At 39.2% G+C, this 14,917-nt stretch overlaps 1 protein-coding gene across 2 annotated transcripts; it reads right to left on the bottom strand.

Annotated features, from left to right (window-relative positions):
* Positions 1-783: 783 nt before the first annotated feature.
* Positions 784-13,324, bottom strand: LOC115567855 (carcinoembryonic antigen-related cell adhesion molecule 5-like). Of its 2 annotated transcripts, none has more exons than XM_030394721.1 (10): positions 13,230-13,324; positions 12,534-12,848; positions 10,843-11,121; positions 10,250-10,516; positions 7,078-7,359; positions 6,698-6,949; positions 5,946-6,063; positions 4,619-4,665; positions 4,460-4,500; positions 784-1,275 (listed from the first exon to the last, which is right to left on the bottom strand). In XM_030394721.1, exons 1-10 carry the CDS (start codon positions 13,273-13,275, stop codon positions 1,051-1,053), a joined length of 1,872 nt encoding a protein of 623 aa, XP_030250581.1. In that variant the 5' UTR covers positions 13,276-13,324; the 3' UTR covers positions 784-1,050. The 2 variants fall into 2 exon arrangements, with proteins under 2 accessions (XP_030250581.1, XP_030250582.1); XM_030394722.1 differs by having other exon boundaries at positions 4,460-4,497.
* Between the last annotated feature and the right edge of the window lie 1,593 nt (positions 13,325-14,917).

Genomic DNA, 14,917 nt, shown 5'->3' with positions numbered 1-14,917 from the left:
AGACAGAGAAGAGAGGAGAGAGAGATATAGGAGAGAGAGAGAGAGAGAGGAGAGAGAGAGAGATAGAGATAGAGAGAGAGAGAGAGATAGAGAGAGAGAGAGAGATATAGATATTAGATATAAGATAGAGAGATATAGATAGATAGAGAGATAGATACAGTAACACACATAACATATGTGTATATATAATACACATATGTGTATATATATACACAAGACACAGATTGTGTATATATAGATACACATATACACATATGTGGAGATAGAGAGAGACACAGAGACAGGGGGGAGAGAGAGAGAGAGAGGAGACCAGAGGATAGAGAAGGACAAGAGAGATACACAGAGAGAACAGAGAGAGGATAGAACAGAGAGAAGAGCACAGAGACAGAGATAACATAGAGCGAGACAGAGACACGAGGAGAGAGAGAGAGAGCGAGAGAGAGAGAGAGAGAGAGAGACAGAGCGAGAGAGAGAGACAGAGAGACAGAGAGACAGAGAGAGAAGAGAGACAGAGGACAGAGAGACAAGAGAGAGAGAGAGAGAGACAGGAGAGAGAGAGAGAGAGAGAGAGATAGAGAGAGAGAGAGAGATAGGAGAGAGAGAGAAGACACATATATATATATATAGACATATATACATATATATATAGAATATATATATATATATATATATATAGATTATATATATATATAGTATATATATATATATATATATATATATATATATACACACATACATATATATATATATACACACATACATATATATATATACACTTTCCATTGATGTAGACACACAATTCATTGGAAGCTACAATATGTCACATTATGCAAACTAACTGAGAAACATCATGCCTACTGACCTCATTCATAGCAATAATTTCATCAACTAGTTGATTATTAACCTCTGCTAAAGTGCTTTGACTATGCAAACTCAGGTCAAAATTTGTCTGGAACTGAGAGGGAAGGGAAGGTTCCTCCATCCCTGTCATGTCTGCTGATTCTGGCCTCCAGTCTACACTGACCACATGATCCACCATATCTAATGCAGTCAGTTCTTCTTAACCTGAGCATAAACATTCACACCATAGCCACCAGGCTGAGGAGCTTGCCTCTTCACACGCTGCATGTGGTCATCACACGTAGGAGGCGTTGATCCTGCAGCAGAACTGGTCGTTTTCACCTCAGCGTAGTCCGATGTCTCATTCTGTGACCCCAGGTGGACTCTCCCACCATTTCTGTTCTGAAAGATCGTGACATCTGCGTAGTTCAGCTCCTAGAAAAGGCAACGGGAGGGCAGACTTTAGGTGACTGTTTTGATTAAGATTTTAATCATCTCTATTCAAATTTCTATAGAATCTACCTAACTATTATGTGTGGTTAAAGGATAAAACACATTCAGTCTTTATCTATTCCCCCTCGTGTCAATGGAAATTCTGGTTAAGTTTTGTAGGCCACAAAACTTGAGCTTCACAACAAAGTAGTGTTGCAGTATTCTCATGAAGAACTAAAGTAGATGGGACTGAATAAAAAAAAACATGAAATTGCTCCATACAGATAGTCCAATATAACCCAAGACCCCAAACTGAATCTAAAATACTTTATTTGCATCCATTTGCAAGCTTAAATCCTCACTGTGGTTGCTGAGCTAAAAACATTAGCATGCACAACAGGTTTTTTTTCCCTTGTTTTTATTACATTTTAAAACAATTCACCATCTACATAAGTTGTTAAGGAGAATGCTGTTTTACTGTGAAGCTTCAGAGATGATTTGTGGATTAGAAACCTGACTTTCCATCTGCGTGGTGGTGAGTAGATAATTACTTACCGTAATTTCCGGACTATAAGCTGCTACTTTTTTCCGTCGCTTTGAACCCTGCGGCCTATTATATGATGTGGCTAATCTATGGATTTTTACGGGCTAAGGGCCTCCAGGGGGCGCTCTAGCAGGAAGCACAAGAGCGAGACAGACAGGTGGAAGAGATAATGCGCCGAGGAAGACACTAGTTTGATTGTGTTTTGAACAGTCATTTTGCGCATCATGCACACACCCTCATCATGGAAAACACAAGAAGAAATGAATATGATGCAGCTTTTAAGTTAAAGGCAATCGATCTGGCTGTCAAAGAAGGAAATAGAGCTGCTGCACGTAAGCTTGGCATCAGTGAATCGATGGTGAGACGTTGGAGACGGCAGCGTGAAGAACTGACTCAATGTGAAAACACGACAAAAGCTTTCAGAAGTAATAAAAGCAGATGGCCTGAATTTGAAAACATTCTTGAAGACTGGTTGAACACACAGAGAGCAGACGGCCAAGGTGGATCTGCGAGTGGATCCTGACAGCGTGGAGCAGTGTGAAAAAATCCACGATCACCAACGGGTTTCGAAAGGCTGGACTGCTGCGTGATGAAGAGGACAGCACAAGCACAAAATCGCCACAAAAAGTCCTTCTGAGGCTGTTCAATTCCGACACTGAGGAAGACGACTTCAGTGGTTTTAGTGCGTAGGAGGAAGATGACGATAGCAATCCATGGCATTGATTGGTAAGCTAACGGCCTACAGCTGGTAGGCTGGTTATTTTTTTAACCAGCCGTGTTACTGCCGTGTTACTGCTGTGTTACTGCCGTGTTACAGGCACTGTTCGGAAAAATGCATAAGCACAAATTCGCCTCGAGACCAAAGTGACATTGAGAGCGACAACGAAAGAGAGACTGAGAAATTGTGTGACGAAGTCATTCTGAGGCTGTTCACTGTTTGGAAAAAAACATTTATTTAATTAAAAATTTTAAATCTTTCTGTGTACCATCTTTCTGTGTAAAAATCTCAATAATAAATATGTGTGTCACATTATGCTATATAAGAAATGAGACTGACAAGAAGGAAGAAAGGGCTGGGTAGAGCTGAGGACTAGTGACCGGAAGTTCGCTGATTCGAATCCCTGGCTCCCCAGGGCGGGACTGAGTTACAAGCCGAAGCATCCTTGAGCAAGATGCTGAACCCCAACCCCATCACTGCTCCTGATGTGCAGTTGGCACCATCAGTAAGGGCCCTGCGATGAGCTGGCGACCCATCCAGGGAGTACCCTGTCCTTCGCCCATAGAGTCACTGGATTTGGCCCCAGTACCCCCGCTCCACCTTGAAAAAAAAAGGTGGTATAAAAGCGGTAACATCACCCGCGACCCGCATGGATAAAAGCGGAAGAAAACGAAACGCAAAGAAGGAAGAAAGGTGCTGGCTACACTGTGTTGATGCTATGACTTGCACCTTCTTCTTGTGCACTTCTGTTTGACAGTGTGCCTGCAGTGGATGGCTGCCCTTGTTTGCATAGTTAATAGCCATTTTTATCCTGGGCAGCAAGCGGGCGGTAAATTGGTCCGCCAATTTGCCGCCTCTGAGGGTAAACTTTTTTCCAACGGTGTCGATGTGCCGGAGATGTGTGAGATGGGTGGAGGTGTCGATGACGTGCACTGTTGTGCGACCCACAGCTGGGGAGTTTTAAAACCAGGAAACAGCTGATCACAGCAGTCAGTCCATCACTTCATCCGCGGACGTCAAGATAAGCAACTGGACAGCCGCTGAGAGCCTCGGTCTCTGTAGCTGTCTTCGCTGTTTGCTTGTTGTTGTAGCGGCAAGCTACTAACGGTCGCTACTTTCACATTAAAAGCCCCCTGCTAAGAACCCAGTTCTAAACTCCAATGGGGTGCAATGTAAAGCTCTTATTTTGAAGACAAATTTGTTGTCTTTCTGACAGAGAATGCAAAGTACTTTACGTTCAGCCTCCAGTCAGTCGCCTCACCTCAGCATCATCAACACGTCTTGAAAATGAGTTGTAGACAATTTAGAAAAGTTCTTTTTATCAAATTCAAGGCTCCCTTCAGACGCGCACATGTTCGCAGTTCACTGATAATCTCTAGTACACGCCCATGTCCTGTCCATAACCCCCCCCCCCCCCCCCCCCCCCAAAAAAAAACTCTCCGGTTCTACGCGATTCATGTGAATGACCCAATTGACCAAGAAAACAGCAATGTAGCACAAAAGCGACAAGTTTGCAGGTATGCACATATACTGTACACATCGACTCCATTAAGTCAACTGAATATCTTCTGCCTGGTTCAAAGTCTGATTTGGCCCAGTGGTAAACGCTGGGATACGTAGATGGGAGGAGAAAGCCTCTGAAACAACCTACGTAAACATACCTTATCACAAATTGGCCAATAAAATGAAATAGGTATGAGTCGGGTAGGGGCTGAGGAATACAGCCTCAGCACACGGATCCACAAAGGTGCCCCATAGTAAGGCTAATTTGTACTCCAGTATAAATTTGTGTCTGGACCATTAAACATATCCTGTTAAGTTTATTCCATACTCACCTACTACTATTGCTGACTAATACCTCATGACTTAAACAAATAATCAATTTTTGCTGACTACCCGCGTCACCTGATTCCTATGACTTTTACCTGACTTCCTGAGTATCCTGTGTTGTTCTGGCCGCCACCTGCTTTAAAAAATGAGAAATAAACAATGCTTAGAAGTCTTCGATCAAAAGAATAAATAATACTGGCTGAATACAAAAGTACACATACACATACACACACACACACTCCTAATACACTCACCCCTGGTTGTCACTGTGTTGCTGTTGGACAATGTTTTTGGCCGTTTTCTGTTTACATAGGTAATGTGTCATTAGTAAGTGTATTAAACATAAGCCAGTTATTATTCAACAACATAAAAATAAAAGCAGTACTTAACCAAGTATACTCAGTACCCTGGTTTACACTTTAAGGGTCATATTGATCCAATTTTTATGTAGACAAGTGATTTAAAAAAAAATATTAATAATAACATTATTATGACTGCGAATTAATCATTTTAATATGTCATGTTAATGATGATTGTTTTGTTTATTTCTGTGTAAGAAATCTGATGGTTGGTTTCGGCACCTAACAAGGTTTGTGAGCTGATAATATAACGCTGTTTGTGTCTGTGATTTGATCAACAGTCTTTGTAGTTGACCGTTTGTGGCCAAAAATGTTTTTATTATTTTTTATTCATTTTTTTTAAAGTGTCTTAGTGTTACTAATGTTACTTTGTGCAACAAACAGGCAACAACTTCAGTGTTGTAACTTGAGAGCAATGAAAGGGGGGAGATGGAAGGCCACATATACTGGTTGAATGTTATCAATTACACCTACATCCATTTTAATTATCATACATATAGGCCTTAAATCATCATTAAGATATTGCATTTTTAATACTTACACCAAACAACTACAAAAACTTAAGCTGTCAAGTTGTACAGTGTTAAGGTGCAACTGAAAAATAACAAAATAGATTCAAAACCAAAGCCAAAGTTTAGGCTTAGGACTAGATAGAGAATATATGTTGAGTCACAAGCAAAAGCAGGACATAGCTGAGTGACCTTTTGTTGAACATCAACCTTCTGTACATTGAGTCAACACAGTTCTGTCACAACATTAACCAGCTTCTGGTTCAACATTTCTATCAGTTCTCCTCCTGTGCTATGTAGCAATTCTTCGGTGGTTTCATCACTTCCTACCATCACCTCTTTCACCCATTTTCACACGTTCCCACTCTCTATTAGCCTTGCAGTATATCAGCGCTTTCATTCTCTGCTAGATTGTCTTATGTTTTTTTTTTGCTTGTAGAGTTCCAGTAATAATCTTTGCCTGCCTGAAGCCCTTCCTGCTTCTCGGACATCTGCTCCTTTGCCTGATCCCTAACTAAACTGAATATAATCCAGTATTTCTTTGCAGTCTGGTGTTGTTTTCTGACCCCGGCTGAAACTTTAACTTCACCGACCCGATCTCTGAGTTGCAGTTTTAGGTCCACACTTGCTAATACTGAGCCATTACATATACCATAATTGTGACTGAATCTTAATAATGAAGAATGGCTTCCTGGTTACATATTTGTACTTACTTTCTTTTAGAGATATAGTACACTATACCCCCAACAGCTGCTCCAACGACGACCAAACACACAATTACAATTCCAGCGATGCAACCAGCTGAACAGACTGATGGGCTGGCTGGGTTTCCTTAAAAAAGGGGAATAATAACTTGATTTTTAACAACAGTATGAAAACAGGAACTGTCTCATCATTATACCTGTGAATACAAAGCATACAAAGATTTCTCCCTTAATGTGATTCACAGCTGGCCAACATCATAGATATATGCTTTGCTTAAAAGCAAACTCCACAGATTTTACACATCAAAGTCTGTTTACAGGTCTTGGGGAGTAGTACTGCTATTCACTGTTGCTGTGTTAATTTGGATAAATTGCATCAAGTGATGCCACTTGAATTAGTGCCATTTGGGGCTACGGACCACATGTTTAAACATGAATCAAAACTGAAGGTGTGGAGTGAGAAAATGTGAAGTCTGTTCCTCATCTCAATTTGAGGTTAGTGTTTCTAAACTGTGATTGCTACAAGAATAACTAATCAATTTTCTGACCTCAATTTTTTAATTTAACAATAAACAATGAACACTTTTTTAAACCTGTCTATCACGAGTGTGACAATGTTGAATAGTAAAAGTTCCAGTAAATTTTGCTCTTTTGAGGGCAATTTAATAGAGTTTTTGCATGTTTAGCCATCGTTGTCTGAAACACTTGAAATAAATTTGCTGAACATAGTTGGTGTAATGCAATCAATAGTATCTTGTTACCTGTTACAGTCACTTGATGCACCGCTGACAATGTTCTCTCAGTTATTTTGTTCATGGCTTGACAGGTGTAGTTGCCACTGTCAGAAAGACCAGTGATGACTTTCGTGAACACAGAAGAATTGTGTATCTCTGTCCCATTCAGTGTCCAGGTGTAACTAGCAGATGGTTCAGACTCAGCAGAGCAGGTTAATGTTAAGGTTTTGCCAAAATCGATCTTGCTTTGGCCTTGGATTTGGACATTTTCTGGTCCATCTGAAAAACAGATTTTAAGGTTCCACTGAAGCACAAATAATAAAGAATGTGAAGCTTTATATTTCAGGAGTACATTGTTATGGCACACATCATTTTGAGCGGTAAATATAAACTCTACAGTTACTTACACTTAACAATCATGATGTACTCAGCTTTATCGTTGCTGACAGGGTTGCTGATTTCACAAGAATATTTTCCATTGTCTGTTTTATTCAGACTTTTAAAGGACAGAACTCTGTTCTCCTCGTAAAGTGCCATGTTGTCAGCCAGGATCAAATTTAAGTCATTCTTCTTCCACAGTCTGGAGATGGAGATGGAGATGGAGCCAGCAGCAGCATCACAGGTTAAGTTGACAGATTTTTCCTCAATCGGCCGGTTTGATGATGTGACAGCAGCACCTGATATTCTCTCTGTTGGGCAAAAGATCATGCATCTTGGGTAAAAAAAATAATTAGCATCAACTATGGGTCGAATGAGTAAATAAATGTGGTTGCTATTTATAGTTATATATAGTATTATGCTTACTCATTTGAAAGTCTAACGAAACGTTTCGGTACTTAGACCTTCATCAGTTTATCTCAACCTGATGATGGTCTAGGTACTGAAACGTCGCTGTCAATAAACCTGATCACAAGTTAAGTGGAGAGTATGTGGCAATCTTTTTTCTAACCATAAGTTTTTATTCAACATGAAAAAAAAAATAATTTAAACATGAAAGCATGCAACGGACGATTTTTTTATCCACTTAAAGGCAATGGACACAAACTGTAAATACAACATCAACACTTAATCTCTGTTTAGGCTGATGTATCAAACAGTTGTAGTACATTCAGAGTAATATTTGGACTTGTGTTTCTGACCACCTGAAAAATGTAAGTTACTCTCATTTTAACTTTGTTTTAATTGCCACCAACTCCTGAGAGGAATATCTGACTCTTTAGGTATATTGCTCCAAATTTGTTCACCACTTCATCTCGGACTTTGTCTGCCACATTGTGCAGGTAGTGTACAGTCCATTTAGCTGAAAACACCATAAACAGGTAGAAATACGTAAATAAGTATGACATATCAGTCAGCCCAGTACTGAGGATAAAATTTAGCAATACAATTTCTGCACATCAAAAGCTATGTATTGTATTTACATTTCCACACACCAGGTACATTTTCCAGCCATGTTTAAGGCCCAATGTTTTTAATGAGACTTCTTAACATCTACAGTTGTGTTTGTGGCACTTAAAACGGTAGATATTTTAAGCCACAACAGTCCCAGAAACTGAGCGCAAATGTGTTTGAAGGTGCACTTTGATTGGCAGTGGGCTAAATCACTGTGAGGCAATGGGGGAACCAATCTTTAAAACCTTAAAAACACAATGTTTTGCATCTTTAATTCTCACAAGTGTGTTAAATGCATATTTCTATTTTATTTCATGTTCTATGTTTTTAATTATATAGGTTACTGAGGGCGGCACATGTCCATTTTTCCCTGGAGGGAAGGGTCAGGTTTTTTGTTTGCCTTTTTGAAAAACTATTATTTAATATGAAGACACACTGCTTGGGCACTTTGTGCAAACAATTCTAACTTACCCAGTACAGAGACATCTGATGAATGAGATGTTTCATATCTCATAGTTTTGTTGTTAAAGTCCTAACAGCTGTAGTTAATCACTCTGAATCATTTTAATGTTCACCAGTCTGAGCACTGTTCCAATATCAGACAACTTGTCCCCACTCAGAAGCCAGTAAAACAGGGGAGAGGGTCTGGACACAGCTGAGTAGGACATGTTAAAGTTTGATCCTTCAACTAAGTATTTTTGTGACATAATATGATAAATGTGATATGTCAAATTAATATTTTCTGAGCAATCTGCAGTGTACTGCATATAGGGAGTAAAAGAGAAAAATATCACCAAAAGTAATTTCAGCAGCTGACATGACATGCAGCTTAGCTCAGAGGGCTCATTACAACATTTGAAGCTGCATCTATACAGTATAGTGCAAGCTGCACATACTGTACTCCATAAAAGGAGCAGATAAATGCAAAGTAGTTGATGAAGAGGGTTACTTGCTCACTGGTTCCTTTGCTCAGAGGATTGGACTGAGACACATGAACAGTCTCTGGCCATAGTGGAGCAATGTAGAGAGTGGAAAAGGATCTCATTTTCATGATGCCACTGTATGATGACTTATGTCTTGTTCTTCAAGGTTTGTATTGAGTTTGTCATGTAGCCATGAGAATGTGGACTTGGGACTTGATTGCCTTACAGAGACTTTCCTTAAGACTGAGTCAGTTTTGACCATCATCAGACTACTCTACAATATGACACCACAGATCATAGACCAGGCAGGATGAGTTTAGCTGTCTGATCCACTCAGCATGTTTACCAGCCTGGACAGTGTCAGCTGGTAATGTTGTCACCTCATGAGTCTTTGCTACCACCACAGGAGCAGCTTTTATTACTTTCCCAGGGCTTTTAGCAGATGCCTTTGTCCAAAGCAACTCACAGTTATTCATACTGATGGCGGTGGCAGCAGTTTTGGGTTCCAAGGACACTTGGACCAGGGGAAATCGAACCAGCGACTTTCCGATAACAAGACACCAGCTCTACCCCTGAGCAACAGCAACCCTGTTTATATTTCCCTCTCTCTTTGGACAGATTTCTGTCTGTCTGAGTTTAAAGTGGTCCAACCAGGGACTACACTGTACTAAAGTAATGAAGTAGTAGTGATAACTAATGGGTCAGAACCTGAACATGCTGAAGGGCCACATGGCTTATGTTTCATCTAATCCGAAGCCTAGTACATGGTGCAGTGCTTAGCCAATGTTGGCTGACTTCACAGGTTGATCTCGTCTGATCAGCCACAAGCACATTCACCATATAAACACAAAACTAAAAGGTAATTGTAAAATATAACAAAGCCGAGATGTAAAAGTCAGTGTAGTCTGTAATTATATCATGGTAATAACAAAAATATATATTCACATAATTCTATTTAACAAAGACTGTGCTGAAGATGAGGGTTGTTTATAATTGTTTTGACAGGCCACTGCAGAAAGTGATTTGGTATGACAATATATTTTTTTCATTCGTACACCTCTCAGTTGTCTCTGTATGAGCAGAAATTGTATGAAAGTATCCTGAGTGCAAACAACTGTATGGATTGTTTTGTTTCACAAATGTTAAGTAGAAAACATTTTAATATTCAATAAAGTTTAACCTGACAGTATGAGAAATGCATGCCTAAATCCCTTCTTTCTGTATCCATATCTTCTTTTTTACAAATCAATTTATCTAAACCCACCTAGCACAGTTACAGCTGAAGACTGAGATGTTTCATTTCTCAGAGTTTTGTTGTTAAAGGCCTGACAGCTGTAGTTTCCACTCTGACTCATCTGAATGTTCATCAGTTTGAGCTCTGGTCCAGTATCATTCAGGTTGTCTCGATTTAGAAGCCAGTAAAACTGGGCTGCAGGTCTGGAGACCGCTGAGCAGGACAGGCTGATGTTTGAACCTTCCACATAGTATTCCTTTGCCACATTTACTGTCAAATTTATATTTTCAGGGCCATCTGAATATAGGGATTCAAACAACAGCAATATCAGGAAAAAAACTAAACAAAAAAACAATATGCAATGTTAGGAAAATAAAGGCGTTATGCATTTGGCATGCAGATTGACTCAGAGGCATAATAACTGATTCGTATGCACAAATACATGACCAACACTTTCTGAATGACACTGATTGTAAAATGATTTAGTTGGCACTGTGCTGTAGATTACAGTGACACTGTACTGGATCACACCTGGTTAAAATGGTTTCCTAGTATTTTGTGCAAACAATTGAGGATCATGCAGATGTTGTCAGATAAATTACTGAACATGCAGGTTAACTCACAGTTGATGGAGAGGGTTACCGGTTCACTGGCACCATTGCTTACTGGATTGGACACATTACAGCTAAATGGTCCCTGGTCAAAGCGGGTCACATTGACTATAGTGAGGTTGGCGCCTTCATCAGTGACCTGAACTCTGTCACTTTGTGTAACTTCAGAGCTGCTGTTCAGCCAGAGGAAAGAGGGAGAGGTTCCAGAGGCGGAGCAGGACAGACTGACAGAGCTGTTGAACTCCACCAAGTCTGTGCTGCTGGGAGTTACCATTACATTGGAGAGCGGCACTGTGGGTGGAAATCAAAATAGTTTTATGATATTCCACTACATAACAAAGATAAAGAACAACTGCAGTGGTTAGTATTGAATACCATAATTTTTCTGGGAAGTTGAGTATTTGTGGCTACATCTTAAAAGCAACATTTTCTCATTTATTATCTAATAATTATAATACAGATACTATACGGTTATTTGAGGCGTTCAAAATATGTTTAGTACTCCATAGCAAAATTCAATTTCTGTTCTTGTTGATATTGTGTCAGACTAATGTTGATTTAACCCGGTTGTATTCTTAGGCTGAATTTTCTGGTGGTTGGTCTGTTGGATATAATGAAGTCCAACTTAACAGCAGTTGCCCTCAAAATAAGGTTGTCACTGTCTCTGAAACAGCCTCAACAAGAGCTCAATATGATGAGAAAATTAGAGTAGGCAGAACAGTTCTACTCAAATACATTTAATTAGAGGTAAACATTAAAAAAAGCTGCAAATTAATATTTTAATAGTTTTTTTAGGCATAACGTTGATATCAGTGCTTATAGTCAAACCACTAAAAATAGTGATATTGCTCAACAGCGTCGGTGGCCAGATATTCTAACTCCTATCTCTGTTTAAAGGTGATATGTGATGATTGAACAAAATCACCTGTGCTCAGTTAGCAGCAGGACTGCACTTTGACGAACATTGTACTGCGATCCATAATTAGTGGTAATGATCATTCTGCACCAACATGTTAATTTTCACTGAAAAAAAAAAAAATGTTGATGTGACAATTGTTGGGGTTTGTACCAAACAAGTTGTTGTCTTTAATTTGGAAAATAAGATCTGTAGGCCAGGACATCTGACTTCATTGCTGCAATGCTGTTTGATAATATTGCGATAATATTACAAATGATTCAGCAGCCCTATGAGTACTGAGCAAATTCCATATGCTGATGAAGACTGTGAGATACAGTTGAAAGCTCTGGAAAGTGCAAGTATAGATAGGCCATGAGTGATATTTTTCAGTTTCATGTAATGTTACAATTTGTGAGTTCAGTACACTTTTACAGAGTAAGAATTTCTCAAATATCAAACCTTAAGAATCTGAAAAAACACTGAATACTCATTATTTAATTTGTGAATTTGCATCATCAGGACAATGTGCTGGTGTGGTTTGATGAGATTTGATTGACAATGTTGGAAAAAATATCAGATTGTAATTTAGATGATGCATCAACTTGACTGGAGCAAAGAAAACTCTTTCACACTGTGTTCCACCACTTCAAACCAAAGAAAGGAGTACAGACCAAAACAAAAGAAAAAAAAGGTCATTTTCAATAACCAGAGTTGTTCGAACTTTGGCAGAAAATTGCATTGTCTCTATTGCTTTACATAATCTCCATTCAGCACTAGAGAAGATACAAGTGAAACATCTGCTCACCATAAACTTCCAGTGTGGTGTTTCCTGATTTTTCTGATCCATTCTGTGATATAGTAACAACGTTGTATTCTCCACTGTCACTCAGAACCAGATTCCTGAGCTCCAGAGATCCAGTAGTATCGAAGAGGGTGACCCTGCCTGCATAGCCTGCAGTAACACCAGTAGCTGTATTGATTATAACTATGTCTTTAAATTGCCATTGCACAAATGAAAATGTTCGTGCTGGTGGAATCACTGTTGCATTGAACATCACTTTCCCTCCCACAGCTGCATTCAGAGGACCATCTGGCAACACACCAGCTCCTTTGGTTAAACCTGGAACACACAGTTACAGGTCTGAGAACAATTCAAATAAGTTGATTACGTTTACAATGGGCCACCGGGACAACATAAAATGACTTAGCTCACACAAGATCAGATCAATCAGAACAGTCTGCCAACACAGAAAGCAGCTTATCTTTTAATTAATTAAATTGTTGTTTATCGCCTTTGAACACAAAGGTTCCATCGCAGTCAGATTTACCATTTCCATATTTTCTACACTATTGAGACTAAAAGATTATCTTATTATATGCAGGTTAGTCTGTTATGATTTATGACAAACACTGGATAGTAGACATCAATAATGTCAAGTTTTAAAGTTTTACACATATTTCAAATAATGACAGCAGAAGACATCAAAAACATATCTCTTACCTGTGAAAGCCACAGAGACAACACAAAGTAAAGGTAATAACTCCATTGATCTCCCTTTGTGAGATGTATACAGCCGAGGGAAAGTCAACCATCAAACTCTGAGAGCCTCCGGTAGATCTCAGTTTACTATTTGACTCTGTAAACGCATTTACCGGTGTGTTGAGTTACATCCTGTGTGCATGATGAGATAAACCCACTAAAGGTGCAGATGTGCTCGTAAGCTGCACGTTGCCCTCTTGTGGTGTAATTGTGTTTGTACTGGTATATTGATGCATAGTTATGTGGTTAAAAATACCTCTGACAATATGAGATCTGTATGTCACATGACCTCATCACTTACAGAACAGGTTACTGTGTTATTATATTAATTAATTATTATTAATTATAATATATAATAATAATATAATAATATAATAATAATAATAATAATAATAATAATAATAATAATAATAATAATAATTAATCCAATCAATTAATAATAAGAAAAACTGTAAATGTGTGTTTGTATTTCAAGGCAACCAGGGATACAAAGCCAGGTAACAACTAGTGAGTAAATTAAAAAGCCAATAACAGTACAAGAGCAATAAACACACTGCAGTTATACTTTACAGATAAGAACATATCATATCCAGGTTTACTTCAGACCTACCAACACTGTGAGGCAGGGGCTTGTCCATCCCAAGGACAAAACACCCAGGCATAAACAGAGAAATGTAGTTTATGCTGTTCAATGCAGCCAGGACTGCACAGATTTGTACATTGGGGAGACAAAACAAACTCTCCATAAAAAAAATGGCACAACACAGGAGGGCCAACTCCTCAGTTCAAGACTCTGGTGTCCACTTACATCTGAAGGAGAAAAATCCTTTGAGGACAACAATGTAAATATCTTGGCCAGAGAAGACAGGTGGTTTGAAAGAGCAGTAAAGGAATCCATCTATGTCAAACTATAACAACCTTCATTGAACAGAGGTGGCCTAATTATTTACCACCCACATACAATGGTGTACAGAGTTCTCTCCCCAGCTTAACAACCATTCACACCTGGCCTCACCTAGCCTTTGCAACCCACACAAAGGCTGGTTGGATCAACGACCCACAAGTGGCCCTAATGACTCTGAAACTCAGATCTCACACATGTCCCTAATGACTCTATAAGGACACTCCCACACAAAGTTTTAAAGCCTGCCAACTCTTCTCCAGTTAGAACGTAAAAAGCTTCTAGATGAGAAGTAAAACTTCTTTAAGAAAGTCAAATTGCCTACAATACAGCACGTAGATTTACCATGACCTGGTTGACTCAGAACCTTCATCAAATATCCTATAAGACTAATCCAAACAAGGACCTTTTCAGTGTGAAGAAGCAGCTAATAAGCGCTGGTGCAATCCCTGAGGGAGAGTCTGGAGCGGAAACTTGAGAGTAGATGGGCATCAGAGGAACGTAGTGAGCGAGTATGGGTGGTTGGGATGTTAAAGGCCTGAAACATTAAAAGATGAATAAAGGTGGGTGTGATGTGCTCCCAGGACCCTCTATGGCTTTTCACCTACATTCTGGACATACTGTTATCTCTTTAGCTCCTGAGAAGGCTATAGCCATAAAGGAGGACATTAAAGTAACTAAAGCTAGACCTAATAAAGGCATGCATTAGAGTCTCAGCAATAAAAGGTAGTGGCTGAGCATTTAGAGA

This window comes from Sparus aurata, chromosome 17 (assembly GCF_900880675.1).
Source record: "Sparus aurata chromosome 17, fSpaAur1.1, whole genome shotgun sequence".
In the NCBI taxonomy this organism is placed as follows: Eukaryota; Metazoa; Chordata; class Actinopteri; order Spariformes; family Sparidae; genus Sparus; species Sparus aurata.
Note: the sequence above shows the minus strand (reverse complement) of the source record. Positions and strands in the feature narration are given on the sequence as shown.

Bases quoted from the DNA above. Each gene is read 5' to 3' on its own strand.
- LOC115567855 (XM_030394721.1), bottom strand. From the start codon at position 13,275: ATGGAGTTATTACCTTTACTTTGTGTTGTCTCTGTGGCTTTCACAG. The intron at 6,064-6,697 runs GTAACAAGATAC...CCCTTTTTTAAG, and splicing joins GCATCAAGTGACTGTAACAG to GAAACCCAGCCAGCCCATCA. The intron at 4,501-4,618 runs GTGAGTGTATTA...CATTTTTTAAAG, and splicing joins CAACACAGTGACAACCAGGG to CAGGTGGCGGCCAGAACAAC.